At 52.1% G+C, this 21,646-nt stretch overlaps 2 protein-coding genes and 1 long non-coding RNA gene across 4 annotated transcripts in view; 1 reads left to right on the top strand and 2 right to left on the bottom strand.

The window, feature by feature from the left end:
- Positions 1–37: 37 nt before the first annotated feature.
- On the bottom strand, positions 38–10,436 carry LOC110348920 (uncharacterized). The gene is made up of 3 exons (XR_002394560.2): positions 10,329–10,436; positions 9,465–9,538; positions 38–3,971 (listed from the first exon to the last, which is right to left on the bottom strand). It is a non-coding gene; the product is annotated as an uncharacterized LOC110348920 (long non-coding RNA).
- Hpd (4-hydroxyphenylpyruvate dioxygenase) lies at positions 10,433–18,922 on the top strand. 2 transcript variants are annotated; one of them, XM_004843872.4, is made up of 14 exons: positions 10,433–10,565; positions 10,640–10,666; positions 11,269–11,331; positions 11,592–11,696; positions 12,430–12,472; positions 12,552–12,634; positions 13,472–13,561; positions 13,851–13,954; positions 14,259–14,336; positions 14,830–14,992; positions 15,079–15,150; positions 15,828–15,950; positions 18,493–18,609; positions 18,687–18,922. In XM_004843872.4, exons 1-14 carry the CDS (start codon positions 10,563–10,565, stop codon positions 18,795–18,797), a joined length of 1,182 nt encoding a protein of 393 aa, XP_004843929.1. In that variant the 5' UTR covers positions 10,433–10,562; the 3' UTR covers positions 18,798–18,922. The 2 variants fall into 2 exon arrangements, with proteins under 2 accessions (XP_004843929.1, XP_012927262.1); XM_013071808.3 differs by lacking the exons at positions 18,493–18,609; positions 18,687–18,922 and adding an exon at positions 16,284–16,910.
- Setd1b (SET domain containing 1B, histone lysine methyltransferase) overlaps positions 17,045–21,646 on the bottom strand; it is a 27,778-nt gene continuing 23,176 nt past the window's right edge. Inside the window, exon 18 of the mRNA XM_087198244.1 lies at positions 17,045–21,646. The gene's annotated coding sequence lies outside the window, so the exon portion shown is untranslated.

The following is a 21,646-nucleotide window of genomic DNA, read 5'->3' as shown; positions in this document are numbered from 1 at the left end:
TCCAATCCGGGGTACCCCCCAAAAAAATACTGCCCTGAATTTGAATTGAATACACTTATTCCATCTTTTAGTTTCTTTCTTTTCTTTCAGTACCAGGGATCAAACTTGGGACCTTGTGCTTGTGGGGCAGGTGGCAGAACCACTGAGCTAAATCCCGGGCCCTGTGGCAACCTCTCTTTGAATGAGGAGATTTTCTTATGTAATTGGAAAAACCTTGTCTTGCTGAGGGCATTCAGCATCTGTACTCCGTAATTTAACATAAAGTCCATATTCAACTGGCCAGCCTGGAGACTGAGCCACAGGCGCTCCGCCACTGAGCCACATCCCCAACCCTTTTCACTTTTTACTTTGAGACAGGGTCTCAATAAATTGCCCAGGGTGGCCTTAGACTTCCAGCCCTCCTCCTACAGCCCCCCAGGTGGCTGGGATTACAGCTGTGCATCTCTGTGCCTGATAATAGTATCTTCAAACGCTGCTGCTTTCCACTAAAATTAAGATCCACTATCCAGTATCCAGTCAAGGACTATGTATTGCATTTAGTTTCTAGCTGGGGATTTAGCTCTGGTGCCGCCACCTGCCTCGCAAGTGCAAGGTCCTGAGTTCGATCCCCAGGACCAAAAAAAAAAAAAAGTAATAGTTTCTCTCTCTGTCTCCCCGCCCCCATGATGTTTGAAATAGTGTTCATTTAAAACAGACTATTAAACAAAATATAGGAGGCCTAATTCAATCAGGCTTTTGTCCTACTTTTTTTCTGTCCAAAGATTTGCCCAGAATTGTGTTTACTATTCTGAGTCTCTTCTGGTTCCATATGAATTTTAGGATAATTTTCTCTAGTTCTGTGAGGAATGCTGTTGGCATTTTCATCGGGGTTGCATTGAATCTGTATATTAGTTTTAGAAGTATAGCCATTTGACTATATTGCTTCTGCCTGTCCAAGAACAGGGGACATCTTTCCATTTTCTTCTTTGAGGCTGGCCTTGAACTCACTATGTAGTCCAGTCTGGCCTCAGAGCTCGAAGTGATTCTCCTGCCTCAGCCTCCCGAGTTCTGGGATTACAGGCATGCGCCACCACGCCTACTTAGATCCAATTTTCAAATGTAACTAAAGCTTCTCAATTTATGTTTCCCAAACATAACAAAAATTACAAATTGGCTTCTGGGCCGCTCTAGGCAACTGCAGACAACTGGGTGTCCTGCTCAGCTCTCTTCCCCCTGCTGAACTTCAGCAAAGCAAGCTGATCACATTGGAACTCTGCTATAAAACCTTCAACAGCTCCCTATTGTCTCCGAGAGAAAATCGAGTCCCTCCCCTGACCCTTGAGGAGACCTCGGGCTTCTTTGTAGTAACAAACCTAACTGCTGCCCCCTACTGGAGTGGGCCCGGCGCACACCTTAGGTCAGACGTCCTCGTCGCCGCATTTAGGGTCTCTGCCATGGTTCCCATCTCACACGAGGGCTCCGGGGCTCAGAGAGGTGGAGTCACTTGCCCCAGGCTGCTCAGCGAGCAGACAGATGAAGGAACCCGAGTCTCTCTCTGGCTGGGCTGAGGCTGTGCTCCTGAGCAGCTGGGCCAGAGTCCCCTCACCAGCCTGCTGTGTGCCCTCCCTGTGACCACCTGACCCCATGCCCCACCTGTCCTTCCCGCGCGGCCCGCTGCCCCTACCCCCAGGCGGAGTCCCCGCCCTGGAGGATGGCGTGGGGGCGACGCCCAAGGCTCCCGTAGAAGATCCGAGCGCCGCTGGCCTGGCGACTTTGGCGAGAGCGGCCCGGGTCGGTTCTGAGCTGTTCCTCCTTGGCGGCGTGTCCCGGGCCCTCTGAGACCTGCGTTTTCCAATAAGCAAACTGGGGGTGAGGGCAGCCCCTGGCTCTTGGGGTTGATGAGGGTTAGGATGAGGAAAGCGCACAGCAGGTCGTGGCTCATTACAGGGCCTGGCCCAGGAAACTCAGAACAGAGGAGTCCTGCCAAGCGTGGTGGAGCACACCTGTGATCCCAGCACTCTGGGAGACTGAAGCAGGAGGATCGCAAACTGGAGCCAGCCTGGGTAACTTAGCAACTTAGTGAGAACCTGTCTCAAAAAATACAAAGGCCTGGGGATGCAGCTGAGTGTAAAGACCCGGGTTCATCCCCCAAACCCCTGCCAAAAGTGCTGAACATGAGAGTTACCCTATGGCAGCAGCGCCATGCCCCAGAATATACCCAAGAGAAACAAAACCACATGCCCACGCTAAATTTGTTCACAGCAGCATCACTCCTGGGAGTCAAAAAGGAGGTAACAATCCAAGTGTTCACCAGCTGCTGATAACGGATGAACAAAACGATGATATATATGGCTGTTCAGCCATAAAAAGGAAAAGGTACTGGTACTTGCTACATGTATTAATCCTTTTTCCTCAGTGCCAGGGGTTGAACCCAGGAGCTTCACACTGAGTTACATCTGCAGCCCTTTTTATTTTTTAATTTGAGACAGGGTCTTGCTAAATTGCCTGGGCTGGCCTCCAACTTGTGATCCTCCTGCCTCAGCCTGCAGGGTGCTAGGATAACAGGTGTGCACCTGAATAACATGAGACAGGCGGTGTAAACACTGAGCTAAACCCCCAGCCCTGCACCTGGGTAACATGGATTCATCTTGAAAACATTATACTAAATTGAAAGAGCCAGTTACAAAAGAAAACATCTTGCATGATTCCTTTTGTATGAAATAATCCCAAATAGGCAAATTCATAGAGGACAGGAGCAGATTAGTGGGCACCTTCCAGGTAGGGGAGGAACAGGAAGGTGACAGCTAAGTGAAAGAAGCCTGCCAGGTGTGGTGGTGCATGCCTGTGATCCCAGAATTCAGGAGGCTGAGGCAGGAGGATTACTGCGAAGTCAAGGCCAGCCTGGACTACATAGTGAGTTCAAGGCCAGCCTGAACTGCATAGCGAGACCCTATCTCAAAAAAAAAAACCCAAAACAAAACAAAAAACAAACAAACAAACAAAAACCCCAAATAAATAAGTAAATAAATAAATCAAGGGCTGGGGATTTAGCTCAGTGGTTCCGCTACCTGCCCTGCAAGCACAAGGACCCAAATTCAATCCCCGGTACCAAAAAAAAAAGTCTTTAAAATAAATCAACAAAGCATGGGCCCCCGCACTCAGCTAACACAACTGCGTGCAACAATCTGGACAGATACCAGGTGGACGACCTTAAGTGGGAAAAAACAAAACTCAGGCTTGGGGTGGTGATGCACACCAGTCATCCCAGTTACGTGGGAGGCTAAAGCAGTTTTGCAAATCTGAGGCCAACTTGGGCAACTGGAAGAGACACTTAAAAAATAAAAAATAAAAAGGGCTGGGGTTAGTCGGGCATGGTGGATATACCTGTAATTCTAGCACTCTGGGAGGCTGAGGAAGGAGGATTTCAAGTTCAAGTCCACCCTGGGTGATTTAGAAAAACCTTGTCTCAAAATAAAAATAGGGCTCAGTGCAAAGACCCTGGGTTCAATACAAGAACAAAAGAAAGAAAGAAAGGGAAAAAGAAAGAAAGAAACAAAGAGAGAGGAAGGAAGGGCGGGAGGGAAGGAAGGAAGAATAGCTATACAGATTAATCCCCAAAGGAGGCCGCATGTGTTTCGGGCCGAAGCATCAGTTTTGCTCTGGATTGTAGAGGTTAAAAAACTCCAAATGCTTTCAGAGTTCAGACCTGCGCACCAAAAAGTGAATTTCACTCTATGTAAATGATGCCTCAATCAACATGACCCGGGTGACACCGTATTTACAAAATTGTAAATCATGTAAATGATGATGAAAATCATGTAATCTGACCCGCTGCCGAACCAGGAAGGGTAACTCCATGTGCTAGGGAGGAAATAAACCTGGGTCCCCATGCCTGGGCTGCTGGAGGAGCTGGACTCCACACAGCCAGCCTGGGGTGGCTTCTCTTCACTTAGTCTCTGTCCAGGCATCAGGAGTCTTGGGCATGTTCTGCACTGTAGAGAATTAGAATCAACAACAAAACAAAATTAAAACCACTTGTGAACAGTGTTTTTGGTTTTTGGTTTTTGTACACAAATGGTAGCTTGTCATGTACACTGTTCCGTGACTTTTTTTAACTTAATGTATCTTGAAGCTCTTCCTTGTCCCTTTCATGAAAGCTTCGTTTTTATCTTTCCTGGTGCTGGGGAAAATCTCATCCAGGGGCTCATGTGTGCTAGACAAGCATTCTTCCGGGGCTACAACCCAGCCCTCTTCCTTCTTTTTGAGTGGTTTTTATAGTTTACATCCAAAATGTCCTTCAAAAGTCTTATGTATTCATGGAGCTTGGCATGGTTGTGCACGCCAGCACTCTGAGGGATGAGGCAGGGGGATCGCTGGGAGTTCGAGGCCAGCTTGGGCTCCGTAGTGAATTCAAGCCCAACCTGAACTATAGAGCGAGACCTTGTCTCAAAAAACAAAAAATAAAGGGGGGAGGGGGTGAAGAGAGGGCAGGGGAATGGGGACTAAATAAGAACTAAGATACATCATGTAGAGGTACAAGAGCCCAATGATGAATGTAACTGTATTGTATACCTAAAATGTAACAATAAACTTAACTTAAAAATTAAAAAATTTTTAATCCATCAATGAATTGATCTACTGACAAGATCATAATTCAATGCCATTATTGGGAAATGGTGGACACTTAGGGTGTGGGGCCCATTTAAGGGAGTAGATTATGGGCTGTGATCATAGGAACCTGGCCTCCTCTCTGGATCTCTCTCTCTCCTTCCTGGCTGCTGTGAGATGAGCAACTTTCCTCCCCATTCCCTTCCACCATAATGTTTCTGCCTCACCACAAGCCTAAGAGTAAAGGAGCCAGGTGACCATGGACTGAACCCTCTCAACTGTGAGCCCAAATGAACCTTTCTTCCTTTAAGTCATTTTCCTCAGGTAAACGGTCACAGCAACAAAAAGCCGACTGATACAATGGTTATTTAACATTTCCTTATATTTAACCAATCTCCTGCTGATGGATATCAGGTTTCTTTCTTTGTTTTTTTGAGACAGGGTCTCTTGAACTCACTATGTAGACCAGCCTGGCTTTGAACTCAGCAATCCTCCTGCCTCAGCCTCCTGAGAGCTGGGATTACAGGTGTGCACCACCACACCGGGCTGGACATTTAGGTTTCTAACAGAAGGTGAACAAAGGCTAATGAACTGCCTTGTCCGTGCGGGTGGGATCCATGTGGGGATTATCATTTGTGCACGTGATGAGGGGTCTGCCAGGTTTACACCAACATTCCTGACTCAGGAAGTCAGTGCTGTGTGGACGTCCTGCGTAGCAGCACCACTCTTACCAGAGGTGGCAGGGACTCTCCCCTGTCCAGGTGGCCAGTGCCGACCTCAGGCCGGCCTATCTCCCAGCTGCTGGATTCTGCATGCTCTGCCCTGCCCCTACCGAGAGCGTAGCACACAGTGGGTCTCAGAAGGATGCACCGTGGCAAGGCGAGACTGAGGCAGCACCCGCCTCAGTCAGGCCTCCAGGGAGCTCCATTCACCAGCAGGTTTATCTTAGAGAGAGAACTGGGGCTTTCGGGAAGTGTCCATAGGACTCAAGGCGAAGCTGACCAGAGGGCCTCCCGGGATGGTGGCAGTGCCAGGACAGCCAGGATGCACCCACCACAGTTAGGAGCCCAGAGGACACGCACATTGTCCCTGGACTCGCGGTCTGCAAACCAGGGCACCCCATGCAGGACAGGCACTGGGCAGGCAGGGTGCTGGAGCCACTGGGGCAGCACCTGCTGAGGGGCCTCCTGCCCAAGGGCTCGCCGAAGCCCAAAGAAGCCAGATGCATGCTTGCAGGAGGCCCGAGGGTTATAGATCTTTGTCCCCCCCGACCAGGGGGCCCTAGATTCTGAGTTCAAAGCTTGGCCCAGCCTACAAAGGGGTAAGGGGAGTTTTCAGGGAGAAGAGGAAGTTGTTGGGAACAGCTCTGGAAAATCAAGACTATGAATGTGCCCTTCTCTCCTGACCATCCCACATTCTGAGATTTTGCCCTTCTTTGTTATAAAAAAAACCATGTGTGTGTGTGTGTTTATGTGTGCGCGTGTGTGTGTGTGCGCGCGCGTGCATTAGCCAGGCTTGATGGTGCATCCCTGTAATCTCAGCACTCTGGGAGGCTGAGCCAGGAGGATCACAAATTTAAGCCCACCTGGGCAACTTGATGACTTAGCAAGGCCCTGTCTCAAAATTTTAAAAAAATTAAAAGGGCTGAGGATATAGCTCAGTGCAAAGGCTTTGATCCCCAGTACTGAAATATATGTGTATGTATGTTTTGTACCTTATATATATATATGATTTCATCAATTGTTCTCCAAAAAAGTAGAAAATCTCAGGTGTTTGTTCTAGTGATAGAAAGCTGACAGACATTCAGTAATTACAACTGTACGTTTTAACCAGGCACAGTGGTACATGCCTATGATTCCAGCTACTCAGGAGACAGAGGCAGGAGGATCTCAAGTTTGAGATCAACCTGGGTAACAGCAAGACCTCCTCTCAAAGCAAGAAATAAACAGAAAAGACTTAGTAATTTAACACAACAATTAAAACATATTTTTTTTACCTCCTCTCACCCTGGCCTTTTGTTTTACTTTTGGTGTTGGCGAGGAACCATAGAGTCTCAGTTTTGGAAGTATGGCTATTTTGACACTATTGGTTCTGCCTATCCAGGAACAGGGGGAACCTTTCCATTTTCTGATGTCCTCTTCAATCCCCTTTTTCAGAGTACTGTAGTTTTTGTTGTAGAGCTCTTGCACTTCCTTGATTAGGTTAATTCCTAGGTATTTTATTCACAAATGGTATTGCTTTCCTAATTTCTTTCTCAGTGAGTTTATTATTGGTGTAGAGGAATGCTATGTGTTTTTGTGTGTTGATTTTGAATCCTGCTACATTGCTGAATTTGGTTATTAATTCTAGGAATCTTTAGAGGAATTTTTTTTGGATCTTCTATGTAGAGGGTCATATCATCTGCAGATAATGATAATTTGACTTCTTCCTTTCCTTACATATTTATTTTATTTATTTCTTTCACCTGACTACTCTGGCTAATGCTTCAAATACTATATCAAACAGCAGAGGTGACAGTGGACAGTCTTAGAATCCAGCAAGTCACGATTTTCTCCACCTAGTGTTATGGCCTGTGGGATTGTGAGGTGCCCTCCCCCAGAGACCCCTCTGTCCATGCACACCAGACCATGGCAACCATCCAATCCCAGCCCTTGCTCGTTGGCAGATATGGAAAGCAATCAGACCATTGGTCTCTGCTGGACACAGGCAGCAGATTGGCAGTTCAGGCAGACTGCTGGACTTACTGGCAACATCTTCAGATCCAGTCACCTATGAAATCCACGTTGGTCGGGTCTGGTTTCTCACCCATGTCCTTTCAGGCCTGGGGTTTTTGTTTTGTTTTGTTTTGTTTGCTTTTTAAGACAGGGTCTTACTAGGTATTCCAGGCTGGCCTTGAATTCACTATGTAACCCAGGCTGGCCTTGAACTCATGGGAATCCTGCCTCAGCCTCCCCAGTGCTGGGATCAGAGGTGTGTATCACCACACCTGCCTTATTCCCAGTCTGAATTTAAACTTCACAGGGGTCTCTGTGTAGCCCACACCCTCTCTGCAGCTGTCTCCCATGGCTATATCTCACCCAGTCACTGTGGGCAGGTAAGCCTGGAATCGCTGAAGTAGAGTTCCTCTTTAGTTCTGTGGCTCAGCCTTAAACAATTAACACCTTCCCCAAATGGTGTCTTGTTAAACCTTCTCTGGGAATAGGCCAGGTGACCCACTGGGTTTCATCTCCGATACTAGCCTGCTATGAAGAAGTCACTTTCGGAGTAAAACCTCACATTGTTTTTGTAGTTTACAACAGTGGGGGGCTTTTCTTGGGGCTAGCACTGCTAGCCCGGCCCACAGTTTCTCCCCGGAGCTGCCAATCTACGATTACATTGGTCAGTTGGTCCTCACCTCTGCTGCCTGGTGCTGAGGGGAAACAAAACATAGAGTGGGCTTGGTGTTGGTGGGTGGTGCAGCCAGGACACAGAATCCACAGGCACCCAGTCGGCTGGAGACCTGAGCAGCCTTTAAAAAAAGACAGTGACAGCCGGCATGGAAAGGAGTGTGTTGAGCTGTGTGCACCAGAACCAGGCAAAGGGTGCAGATTGGGCCATCAGTGCACTGCTGCAAACCGCTACTGAGCAGGAACCTCGAGCAGCAGTGAGACCCCCAGGCACAGCTGAGAGTCTGATCTGTCAGGAGCAGGTGGGAGAAACGCAGTGCCTTTAATGTGCCCTCCCTAGCTGGCTGCATTAGACAGGAAGCACATTTTAGGAGGGATCAGCAAAAGAAATAAAGAGCAAAAAGCAGGTGTCCCACCTGCGCAGGAGCCCTTCAGCCACTCAGATCTGCCGAGGTCCTGGGGCACTGGGATCTGTGAAGCCAGGCAGGGCTCAGGCCAGAGCTGCCCGCTCCCAGCAGGAGTGGAATGAAGGAAGGAGATGGCTAACACTCACTCAGCCGGGAATCTCATACTCATGACTCGGGAGAGGCATTTCCACCCTCTTTGTCCTTTCTTTCCCCAACAATGCCTTCACCATATTTCAGTGAGTCAGGGTCTATCTGAGGACTCCCACCCCTGCTGCCTCAGGAGTCCCCACGACCACCCCCAGGTTTGCTGATTTGCTAGGAGGACTCACAAGACCCAGCTGTCACCCACACTGAGACTGATTTATTACAGCAAAAGTACACAGAGCAAAATCAGCAAAGGAGTCAGTTTCTAGAAGAAACCAGGCAAGTGCTTCCAGCTCTTCCCACCACGGGTCACACAGAGCAGGAAAAGTCCAGAGGGGCGGGGGACAAAGTCACACCAATGCCCGGCAGAGCGCTGGTGCCACCCCTGCCTTCCGTCCCTGGCTTGGTGAACCCTGACCTGTGTGCAGGCCAGGCTCCAAGAGTGGGGCAAATAGGTCAGAGTGAGCAAGGAACAAGCTGTCCCCGTGCACCTGGGGAGGTGACGGCGGGTGGCACTAAACTCTTCTCCATCACTGGAGGCTTTTGGACCTGTAAGCCCCGCCCCACTTTCTTGGGTGGAAACTGACTTGGGGAGCTGAAGTGGACGTGGAGAGAAGTCTGCCAGACCCCCAGGATGGGCAGAATAAGGACCACACCCGCCTCCTGAATTGTCCAGAAAATCAGGAAAAGGGAGATGGCTGGATGGGTGGATGAGGAGCAGCTTCAGCACCTAATAGGTAGAAGCCGATTGTGGTGGTGTACACTTTTATCCCAGCACTCGGGAGGCTGTGGCAGGAGGATCATTTCGAGTTTGAGTCCAGCCTGGGCTACATAGTGAGTTCAAGGCCAGCCTGAACTACATAGTGACAGCCTGTCTCAAAAGAAAAAGAAAAAGAAAAACCCAAAAACTAATAGGTGGAGTTTGGATCTCTAGTCTCACCAGCTCTGTGACCCCCACGTGTTTGCCGCTCTGGGTCTGTTTCCCCATCTTTCAGGCAGGGACATCAGTAACTCCTGTTTGAATAGAGAACCACACAGCAATTTAAAGTGTGAGTCCTGGGGTTGGAATAACCTGGTTCCCAATCCAGTTCTACTCTGCCACTTGCCAACTACACTGCCTGGGAAAGGTCACCCCCCCAACCCTGCTGCTGGCCAAAGTTTCCACTGTCAAAGCAGTGACAAGTTTCTAGGGACAGGTGTGCAGCAGGTCCAGGGGGTGTCCTGGAGCCCTCTGCTGAATGCCAGCGGTCACACCCCATCTTCTGGGAAGCAAGACCCGAGGCTCAGGTGGGGGTACTGGGGGGCAGCCCTGGGCCTTCTGCTCCCTGGAGCCATCTGCTCTACCTTCCCAGTGCTCAGGGGCACTGGGTCCTGGGCAGGGCCAAGAGCACATCCCCCATTCCAGTTCTCAGCTAGGGCCATGCCCCCGAAGGCCACCAGTCTCCATCAGCCCCCTTCAAATCCCAAAGAAACAACAAATCATAAAAGTGAATGGACTCTACATCATGTGCCATTCCAAGCTTTAGCTCACAGAACAGTCCATCATGCTATTATTTTTCCCATTTTACAGACGGGGAAACTGAGGCTGGGGTTGGTGCTGGGGGTCGGTGACTTTCCTTGGGCTCACAGTCAGCACCAGAGTCAGACTGCAAAGCCCTGTACTTTGCAAGCAGAGCTTTAAGACCAGGCCCCAGTTGTCTCCTGAGTCCCCCCAACTGGCAACGCTGAGGTTACCCCCATCCCACACCCAGGCGGGCTGAGGCCTTTGAGCTTTGGATCTGACAGTGAAGATCACAGTCCTCACCTGGGTCCTGGACTTGGCTTCCTGTCCTTGGGGGTTCTGCCCCGACTGGCAGTGGACTAGGACAAGCACCATCTCTCCCTGGGCCTGGCAGCATGCCCTGGGCTCTGCAGCCACTAGGCAGGGCCTGGGTGAGCTCCCGCCCCCGCCCCCCAGAGGCCAGGAGGTAAACAGTTCTGTCCAGCAGCGCCCGGGCCTCCTGTCACAGTCCGGTGCGAGGCGTGACCAAGACTGACCATGGTAAGGGCCTCCCTGGGAGACCTCCCGGGCCTGGGGTTGGAGCACCCAGTCTCACTGTCTCTCTCTCTCTCTAGACTACTTACAGCGACAAAGGAGCAAAGGTAAGCAGGAGGGGAACGCGGGGGGCCAGGTCTACAGGGAGTTGGGAGACAGAGACCAGGATGGCACCCAGAGCACAAGAGGATTGGGCACTGGACGGACAGTGGCACCTGATGTCCATGCGTGCACATGCTCGAACTGATCCTGGGCTCCCCCTCCTCCCCCCCAGCTGGACGCTCAGCCTCACCTACTGTAAAACCGACTTCTTAAATCCCTGCCAATCTCTTGATCCTGTCTGGAAGTTCTTGTTAAAGTCTACCTTAAATGCATGCTGCTCTAGCCGGGGATGGTGGCACATGTCTGTAATCCCAGCATTTAGGAGACTGAGGCAGGAGGATCTCCACGAGTTCCACAGCAGCCTGGGCTTCATAATGAGACCCTGTTTCAAACAAAAAAAAATTCACGCTACTCCAACGCAAAGCTGTTTCCTTCCTGAAAACTGGACAGGCCTTTTGAGGGGGCCTCCGCATCCTGATCCCCTAGAGCTTGCTTTCCACATGAGGTGCATTTTATGAGGCCAGCCAAGATGGGGTTCAGGTCCTGGTGGCAGAGGACCCCTCTCCACTTCCGGGGTTCCGGCTCTGCCTCTTGTCTCTTCCGGCAGCCCGAGAGAGGTCGGTTCCTCCACTTCCACTCCGTGACCTTCTGGGTGGGCAACGCCAAGCAGGTAGCAGGGGCGCGGGTCGCGTGTCTCGTGGGTAGAGTGCGGCCGGGCGACAGGGATTGGCTCCCGGGAGGGGCGGGGCAGCCATGTGGGAGCCGGGTCCTCATTGAGCAATCGCAATCCAGTGGATCCTGGCTAGAAACTCCTGGGAAGGCGGAGAGCAGCCTCTTCCTTCAGGGTCTGGGCACCTGGGGCGGAGCTCTCTCCTGGGAACTCCCAGGAAGGGCTCCACCCTCAGAAGCCCCACCGCCCCCGTCCTTCAGGCCGCCGCCTTCTACTGCAGCAAGATGGGCTTCGAGCCACTGGCTTACAGGGGCCTGGAGACCGGCTCGCGGGAGGTGGCGAGCCACGTGATCAAGCAGGGCCAGGTGGGTACCGTCCGTGCCCCCTTGGACCCACGCCTTCACGTGGTGCACATCTGCTTCAAAATGCTCAGTTGGCCCAGAGTGGTGGCACACGCCTGTGATCCCAACACCCGGGAGGCTGAGGCAGGAGGATTGCTGCAAGTTCGAGGCCAGCCTGGGCTGCATAGCGAGACCTTGTCTCAAAAGAAAAAAAATTTTTTTAAATCAAAATGCACAGTGGTGCACCCCTGTAATCCCTGCACTCTGGGAAGCTGCAACCGAGGTTACATCTTAGCCCAGACTGGACGAATTAGCACGACACTGTCTCAAAATATAAAAGAGTAGTGATGTAGCTCAGTGCCAAGGTCCTGGGTTCAATCCCCAGTATTTAAAAAAAAAAAAAACAACGCACAGTCTGGCTGGTTCCAGGATGCACATGTGGTTCAGCCCCACTGGCTGGTCTTCCAGGTACCTTTGTGCAGTCTTGCATCAAAGACCTTCCTGGTTCAGCCTCCTTCTCAGCCTGGCCCAGGGCTGGCCATACAGAGGTTTGGGATCTCTGGTCTTCAGGCCCCAGGCGGGGCTGGCACTGGATGGCCCCTGGGCCTCAGGACCAGGGGGGACCCTGAGGCAGGGAGAGCTGCACCCTGTGATCCAGGACTCCCATAAGGTTGGGTCCTTCTGTTCTACAGGGTCTCAGGGTGCTCTGGGGTGGGCTGCACCCTGCCTGGGCCTGAGCCCTTCTCTTCTGTTTTAGATTGTGTTTGTCCTCTCCTCGCCACTGAATCCCTGGAACAGAGGTGAGGGGCGGGGTGCCGATGCGGGCCTGGGAGGGAGCCTGGCCCAGAGGCCCCATGTCATTTCCTCTGCTGTTCACAGAGATGGGTGAGCACCTGGTGAAGCACGGGGACAGTGTGAAGGACATCGCCTTCGAGGTGGAGGACTGTGACTACATCGTGCAGGTGACAGCGTCTCCGGCCGGTTCAGGGACAGCTGGCCAGCCCCATGCTAACTGTGTGTCCTCATTTTGAGCCTGTTTCCACCCACTTCTGTAAAACAGAGAATCACAGCACCTGCCTCACTGAGTCATTACAAGAGGAAATAGATCACACTTAGCATTTCTGGAGCTCGATGCTGAACCCAACATGGCACTTAAGGGGATTTAGGGAGGCCAGGTGTGCTGGGACACACCAGTAATCCCAGCACTCAGGAGGCTAAGGCAGGAGGCTCATCATGAGTTCGAGGCCAGCTTGAACTACATAGCAAGACCCTATCTCAAAAAAAAAAAAAAAAAATCAGCTTGTGTTCTTATCCAAACTTTTTTTTCCCCTGGTACCAGGGACTGAGCCCAGGGGTGCTGTATCACTGAGCTAAATCCCCAGCCCTTTTTATTTTGAGACAAGGTCTCACTAAATTGACAAGGCTGGCTTCGAATTTGTGATCCTCCTGCCTCAGCCTCCCAAGTAGCTGGGATGACAGGCATTGTACAATTGGCCCACCCACTCTTTTTAGAGAGAGAAACTGAGGCCTGGAAAGGGGGCAGGGCTACGGAGGGAATTATGAGAGGCAGGGTACCCTCACTTCCCATGTGTCTCCCTTCGCCCCAACTCTGAGCCTGGGCCTCAGTTTCCCTACCTGCCCAATGGGCCAGAGGCATAGGTGTGGTGGGGGGGGTTAATGGCTGAAGCTGGCTGGGGTCCCCTATTGAGTCAGGGCCACCGAAGGCCGCCCAGCAGGAGCAGCAGCAGGGCTCCGGGGGCCACGGCCCTCATGGCTCCGCCACCCGGTGTCCCCTGCAGAAAGCGCGGGAACGGGGCGCCAAGGTCGTGCGGGAGCCATGGGTAGAGGAGGACAAGTTCGGGAAGGTGAAGCTCGCTGTGCTGCAGACGGTGAGTTGGCCTTGGGGTGCCGTCAGAACCCACGGAGACGCAGGACTCCGAACGCACCCCACGATCGCGCCCGTCCAGGGCGCAGGGGCCCACGGCAGCCACCAGCCACTCGCGCTGGGCCTTCCCCCCCAGGGCGGCGACAGCAGGGGCTGCGGGGAGCCCCTCCCCCGGGGCAGGCAGGGAGTCAGGCGCCCTGGATCCCGTGCGTGCGTGCGGAGCTGGGGGGGTCGGACTCCGCCAGAAGCTGGGCTGTGTGGGTGGGGCTGAGCCGGCTGCTTCCCGCCCACAGTACGGGGACACCACTCACACCCTGGTGGAGAAGATGAGCTTCTCCGGCAGCTTCCTGCCCGGATTCGAGGCCCCCAGAGTCAAGGACTCTCTACTTTCCAAGCTGTGAGTGGGGCGGGAAAGCCAGGGCCCTTCTCCTCCCTGGGGACTGGGCCTCCGCCACCAGGCTGCCTGGGTTCAAATCCCGCCTCTGTCACTTCATAGCCATGCGACCTTGGCGGGTCACCTCGTTTCCTATGCCTCAGTTTTGTCATTTGCAAAATGGGGTCTCAATAGCATATGAATTCACAAAATAAAGTGCCGACCCATGGGAAGAGCCAGCTAAGCACGAGCCGATATTATTGAGGGGCCAGTGCGCAGGCGGAGACGGGGGGGCAGTCCTCTCACCCCAACTCCTTCCCTTTTCCAGCCCCAGCTGTGGCCTGGAGACGATTGACCACATTGTGGGGAACCAGCCCGACCAGGAGATGGTGTCTGCGTCGGAATGGTGAGCCCTGGCTCTCCACATCAGAGGGTGCAGACCCAAGCCACTTCTGGCGCTAAGGTGGGAAGCAGAGTGAGACAGGAGGAGGCTAACCCGAGCCTACGGAGTCATTCATTCACTGTAAAGCTCCACCGAGAAGACCAGAGCAGACAGGGTGTGGTGGTGCACGCCTGTAATCCCAGCACTGGGGAGACTGAGGGAGGAGGATCACCAAGAGTTCAAGCCCTGGCCTGGGCTACATAGAGAGCACAAGGCCAGCCTGAGCCACCTAGTGAGACCTAGTCTCAAAATACAACAAAACAAAACAAGAAAATGTACTTTATTACAACACACTCAGAGGACGCTTGTCAGGATAAGGGACAAATCTATGATGTGTACGATGGGGTCACAGTCCCCCCTCTGGGCCCTGTCAGGGACATCTCCTGGAAGGTAGAAATGGAGGGGGGCCCCTCCCAGCCTGGCACTCAGCATGACAGGTCCTGCCGGCCGCTCACAGGTACCTGAGGAACCTGCAGTTCCACCGCTTCTGGTCCGTGGATGACTCGCAGGTGCACACGGAGTACAGTGCCCTGCGCTCCATTGTGGTCACCAACTACGAGGAGTCCATCAAGATGCCCATCAACGAGCCGGCGCTGGGCAGGAAGAAATCACAGATCCAGGTGGGGAGGAAGGGGCTGGAGGCTGCGTCCAGGGCCGGGCCGGGGTGACAGAGCCCGGGACAGTGGCCCCCTTGCTCCCCTCCTAGGAGTACGTGGAGTACAACGGGGGTGCCGGCGTGCAGCACATCGCTCTGAAGACCCCGGACATCATCACCTCGGTGAGCGGCTCCCTCCTGCTCCTGCGTCCCGGGACAACTGCCAATGGACAGGAGGGACGGGCAGGGCCTAGAGGCCGGCAGGGCTCCCTTCCTGGTTCCTGCCACTCCTGTGCGGCCTCTGCAGACTCACTGGGCTCTGGAGGTGGCAGGTGGCCACGAGGAAGGGCCGTGGTCCTGTGCCTGCTGTGTGTCTTTCGTGGCTCAGTGCCCTCTCTGAGCATCGGTTGCCTTACTTTGCGGATGAGGATATTAGATTGAAAGGTCAGTTATCTCCTTTTGGCCAAGTGAAACACCCTGGGTCTGTGGGTCCAGGGCTCAGGGAGACTGAGACCTAACTGTCCTGTTCCATCCTGGCCCAGCCAAGAGCTCACTGGACGACCTTGACAGCCTCAGGTATTCATTCGCTCCTAGTTGTTTACTCAGCACCTACTATGTGGCAGGCACTATTTTAGGAAATGTGGGCTACATTGGTAACAAGTGGCTTCTGCCCTTACGGAGATGATAAGCAGAATAAGTAGAGTAAACAGATGATGCTGAGTGCTCTGGGCAAAAATAAAGCAGGGAAATGGGGAAGCGAGGAGGAAGCCGTTATCCATTCCAGCCAGGTAGCCCAGTAGCACCACGGGGCGGGGCCCCCTAGTGTGGACCAGCAGCCAACCTCAGCCCTGCTCCACCAGATTCGCCACTTGCGAGAGCGAGGAGTGGAGTTCTTGGCTGTTCCTTCCACGTACTACAAGCAGCTTCGGGAGAATCTCAAATCGGCCAAGATCCGGGTGAAGGAGAGCATCGACATGCTGGAGGTGAGGGGGACCCCCGGCTTCCGGCCAGCCCCAAACACGTTGTCCAAGCCCCTACCTTGCAGCAGCCATGGGACGAAAGGAAAGCCAGGCCAGGTGCGCACGAGAGCTGCATGCAAGGTGGGGATAGGGGGCCAGATGAGAGAGAGAGAGAGGCACAGAGAGAGAGATTGTGCCACACAAAAGTTAGGTGTAGGGGCCGGGGATTTAGCTCAGTGGTTCTGCTGCCTGCCTCGCAAGCACAAGGATCAGAGTTTGATCCCTGGTACCAAACAAAAAAAAAGTTAAATGTAAAGCCAAGTGTAGTGATACATGCCTATAATTCCAAACACTCAGGAGGCTGAGGCAGGAGGACTGGTCCAAATTCAAGCAATCAAATGGGCTGGACTGGGATACATAGTGAGTTCAAGAGCAGCCTGACTACATGGCAAGGCCCAGCCTCAGAAAATAAATAAAATAAAATAAAATGCAGCCCAGGGCGACTTTACAAGGAACAGTCAGGAAAGTCCTCTCTGAGAAGGTAAGTTTAATGGAAATGTATATAATGAGAGGGCCCTGGCCATGTGAAGGGCTGGGGAAATGGCATTCCTTTTCTGGCAGAAGGAACAGCAGGTGCAAAGGTCCTGAGGCAGGCTGAGCAGGCTCCAGGTGTCTCTCATGGATAAAGGTACATTAGAGAAGTGACCTAGGGCAGGAGGTAAGTAGGGGCCGATTCCTCTTGTAGGCTGTTAGTGACTTTGAATTCTGCTCTTCTGTGCTCAGAAACCACTGGAGGTTTTGTTGGTTTTGTTTTTAAATTTTATTGATATAGAAAGCACATAAATATGCCACCCTTTTAAAGTGAACAATTCAAAGGTTTGTAGCTATTTGGTATGTTGTGCAGCTACCATCAAAATCAATCTTAGAGTATTTTCACCATCCTCCCCAAACCCTTGATCCTCTTACCCAACCCCTCCATTTCCTTCTGTCCCCAACTCCAGCCCTAGGCAACCACTAATCTACCTTTGGACTCGTAGATTTGTCTTTTGTAAACATTTCATATAAGTGGATTCAGACAATACGGTCTGTTGTGCTGGCTTTTTTCATTTAATGTAATGTTTTCTTTTTTTCCTTTTTTTTTTTTGGTACCGGGGATCGAACTCAGGTTCTTGCGCTTGCGCAGCAGGCGGCGAAACCACTGAGCTAAATCCCCAGCCCTAGTGTAATGTTTTCAAAGTCCACTCCTCCCCTTTGTTTACTTTTGGAGCACTGGGGATTGAACCTAGAACCTTTGCACTGAGCCACATCCTCAACATTTTTTTTTTTTTAACACTTTGTGTTTTTATTTTGAAGCAGGGTCTCACTAAATTCCCCAGGCAGGACTTGAACTGCAGTCCTCCTGCCTCAGCTTCCCAGAGTGCTGAGATTTACCAGCATGTGCTGCCACTCTTGGCTGAAAGTTCACTCGTGTTTCAGCATGTATCAGTACTTAATTTCTTTTTATGGCTGAATAATATCCCACTGTATGGAAAGATCACATTTCGTTTATTCACTCATCAGTTGGTGGGTACATGGGTTGTTCCTGTTTTGGGCTGTTATGAATTATTGGCTGCTTTGGCCAGAGGTGTATAAGGCTTCCTGGAACCCTGTGTTCCCATTTCTCTGAGTATACATCTGGGAATGCAACTGCAGGGTCACATGGTAACTATGTTGAACCTTCGAGGAACTGCTAGCCTATTTTCTAGTGTAGTTGCATTATGTCACATTCTCACCAACAATACATCATGATTCTAATTTCCATTGGAAGGGTTTGTTTGTTTGGACACTGCAGTACTGGAGGTGCTGGGGATTGAACCCAGGGGCTCTTTTTTTTTTTTTTTTTGGTACTGGGGATCAAACTCAGGTCCTTGCGCTTGCGCAGCAGGCGGCAAAAGCACTGAGCTAAATCCCCGGCCCCTGGCTTTTTTTTTTTTTTTGAGACAGTCTCAATGTGTAGTTCAGGCTGCCCTTGAACTCACTATGTAGTCCAGAGTGGCCTGGAACTCCCAATGATCTTCCTGCCTCAGCCTCTCAAGAGCTGGGATTACAGGTGTGTGCCACCACGCATGGCTGCCAAGGGCCTCTTCTTAAACAGAAGTCACAAGTGGGTTGTGGTGATACACGTAATCCCAACATACTGGGAGGCTGAGGCAAGTTTGAGCCCAGCCTAGGCAATTTAGTGCCTTAGTGAGACTCTGTTTCACAATAAAAATAAATTTTTAAAAGGGACTAGGGATGTACTTAAGTGTAAAGGCCATGGGTTCAATCTCCAGCCCGCAAAATAAATTAAGTAAAGAAATAATGAAAATAAAAAAATAAATGAGTGGCGTGATCTTATTTAAGGTCAGAGGGGAGCCCGGAGCGTCCAGCCAAGATCAAAGAGTAAGGCGGTCTCTTAGGCCTGAGTTTTGTGGGCACAAATCTGGAGGTGGCTGGAGCTCGACACAGGGGGCTTTTCCTGGCTCTGGGTCCCGCCCAGCCAGGCCGGGGGGTGGGCGGCCCAGCTGAGGAGCCCCCTCTGTCGCAGGAGCTGAAGATCCTGGTGGACTACGACGAGAAGGGCTACCTCCTGCAGGTGTTCACCAAGCCCGTGCAGGACAGGCCCACGCTCTTCCTGGAGGTCATCCAGCGCCACAACCACCAGGTAGGCCCACCCAGCACGGTCCCTCGGTGGCAGGGGAGATTCTTCGGGTTCCAGCTCACCTGCCCTCCCCGCTGCAGGGCTTCGGAGCCGGCAACTTCAATGCACTATTCAAGGCTTTCGAGGCGGAGCAGGACCTGCGGGGCAACCTCACTGATACGGAGACCAATGGAGTGGTGTCTGGCGTGTAGGCCCCGCCCACCACAGACCACGCCCCCGCCCTCTCCCACCGGCCACTCCCGTCTTGTGGCCACGCCCCCTCGCGGAGGCCCTCATCCTCGCTCCTCCCTTCCAAGTAAAGAGGCCTGGGAACGAGGCGGGGTCTCTTGTCTGGTGTCTGTTCCCGGCGAGGAGCAGTGGCGGCCGTTAGCCGCCAGGGGGAGCTCAGAGCTCGCGCCGGAGTTAAGGGTTCCCCACGCCCTGCGTGACCGAGCAGGGGCGGGTGCCAGGGGCATTTCTGGAACAGGGGGGACAGGAGACTTCTGGTCTAGAGGAAAGGACAGTCAATACCGTTTCATTGTAAATGCCGAAAAGGAAACAAGTCATGAGAAGCCGGGTGTGGCGCACCCCTGTAATCCCAGCACTTGGGAGCCTGAGGCAGGAGGATCACCACAAATTTGAAGTCACCCTGAGCTACATAGTGAGTTCACTGGCCTGAACTACATGGCGAGACCCTGTCTCAAAACAGACAAACAAACAGGATGAGGCATCTGGGAGGAGATAGCTGATCTCAAACCCCTTGGAAGAAAGTGATTTCTTCAGAAGCAGAGACGAGTGACTGAAGCTCACTGGTAGTGCACTTGGCGAGCTGCAGGCCCTGAGTTCCACCCCAAGACAGAACAAACACAAATCGCTGGGGTTTGAGAGGAGAGGATGGGGCGACTTTCGTCTGTTTTTCTGCTTTAAATGCTCGCTACCCCTTCCCCACGGGTCAGCTCAGAACCAGGAGCAGGTGGACCACAGGGCGCCAGAACTATCTGAGTGGGAATTCTGAGGGGATCGGCATTTTCTTGTCCAGATTAGAGGAGGAAAAGTCACGGTTTCTGGAATCCTGAGAGGAGGAGAAGGTCTGGACCCATGCAAAACTCTTCTACCAGGGTCCTGTGTGCCCCACCCCACATGCAAAGGGAAATTCTATAACCCAGAAGTTGCAAATCGGTGGCTTCTGCACCAAACCTGGCTCGCACATGTATTTTATTTTGCCTGCAAGCAAACAAGTGGCTATTTTAGAAAGTTGGGCCACTACACATAAATTCCAGGACCCTGCCTCTCAGAGCTGTCACCTGCCTTCCCCAGCACCACTCAGGTCCCTCAGCCCCCTGGGGGGGCGACTGTTTTTCCTCCCCTTCCCCAACCCACTGCAGCCACCAGGCCCCCTTGCTCTAGCTGCCACGGGGCCTTTGCACAGCAGTTCCTCCTCCCTGGACCCTTTTTGCAGATCTCCACAGGGCTGGTGTGTTTTCCTTCTAAGCTTTGTTCAACTGTCAACCCAGCAGACTTCCCTGTCCACTCCATTTCAAATTTCACACCCCCTCCCCAGGGGCCACTCTTAACTCTTACAGTAGCATTTATTCTTCACATACTGGGGCAGGGCGGGGCAGGGCGATATTGGTGGAAACTAGGCCTAGGCACGCTGGTGCAATGCCTATAATCCCAGCACTCAGCCTTTTGGCTAAAATCAAGTGTAATCCCAGCACTCGGGAGGCTGAGACAGGAGAATCCCTGTGAGTTCAAGGCCAGCCTGGGTTGCATGCATAATGAATTCAAGGCCAGCCTGAACTACATGGCAAAGTCCCTATATATAAAAAAATAAAATACAGGTTGAACAATGAATGTCTCAGAGGTACCTTCTTTTTCCTGGCTCAGGACCAACCCCAGCTTTCTCTTTGCCCATGAATCCATCCACAGTAGGATCCCTCTGGATACACAATCTCTAGAACCAGCCCACAACTAACATCCCTTTGCCTTCATTTTAGTGCTCTGACCAAGGCAGCTGCAAAGAACACCCTTATACACCATCCCTTATGACTGTTGGGCTCAATTCTGGACAGGAAATTTGGGCCAAGGGTTTTGGTGCATTTTTATGATTGATGGATTGATTCATTGGTTGAGATAGGATCTCACTATGAAGTTTAGGCTGGTCTTGAACTCACTATTGGAGCCCTGGCTGGCCTCAAACTTGCAGCAATCCTCTTGCCTCAGCCTCCCAAGTGCTAGGATTACGGGCATGCGCCACTACACTTGGCTTATGCATTTTCAACACTTGCTTGTCAATATCTAATCTTCCCCCCTAAAGGTTGCGGCACTTCCACTTTGCCTGGCCTCCTGCCCACCAACACTGAGTATTTTGTAACTTTTGGTGCTGGGCAGTTTTCTGGGAAAAACGGTCTTGTGGTGTCATTCATGTTGCTGCGGAAGAGGGGCAGGCCCGGCATCCTCCAGGCGTGTTGCTTGCTGCCAAGACTTCGTGTCTGTCCCTCTTGGACACTGTCGTCTAACAACCTCACCATGACCCCTTGTCAGGCAGAACAGACCTCACAGAGACCAGCTCCCCCTGCAGTGCCATCAACCCTAGATGTACTGAATTCTATCCAACCTGTGACTGCTGCATCAGACTTCTTCCTGTCAAACGTAGACCAGTGTTCAACTTTTTCCCAACACGAGGGACTGAACCCAGGGCCTTTGCACTGAGCTACATCCCAAGCCCTGTTTTCATCTTTTGAGACAGGGTCTCGCTAAATTGCTTAGGATGGGCTCAACTTTCGGTGCTCCTGCCTCAGCCTCCCAGAGTGCTGTGATTACAGGCATAGGACACCTGGCCTGGCTACTGTTAAACATTTGTGAGGAATCAAGTTCTAGCGATGGTAACAGGGTAACTGGTCTTCCTAACTGGATTGCTAAGGTTGTAAGGTTCACAGACTCCGCCTTCAGGCAAAGTGTGAGATCCAGGGTCTACCCACCTCCTGGTGAGCCGGGTCCACACTCAACAGAAAGAAAGTCAGAAGGAGAGGGAGAGAGGCGAGCAAGGGAGACGGCGTAT

The sequence above is a fragment of the Heterocephalus glaber genome, unplaced genomic scaffold (genome assembly GCF_053883595.1).
Source record: "Heterocephalus glaber isolate CG9 unplaced genomic scaffold, H.glaber_assembly_v1.0 deba00001687, whole genome shotgun sequence".
NCBI classification, from domain to species: domain Eukaryota; kingdom Metazoa; phylum Chordata; class Mammalia; order Rodentia; family Bathyergidae; genus Heterocephalus; species Heterocephalus glaber.
Note: the sequence above shows the minus strand (reverse complement) of the source record. Positions and strands in the feature narration are given on the sequence as shown.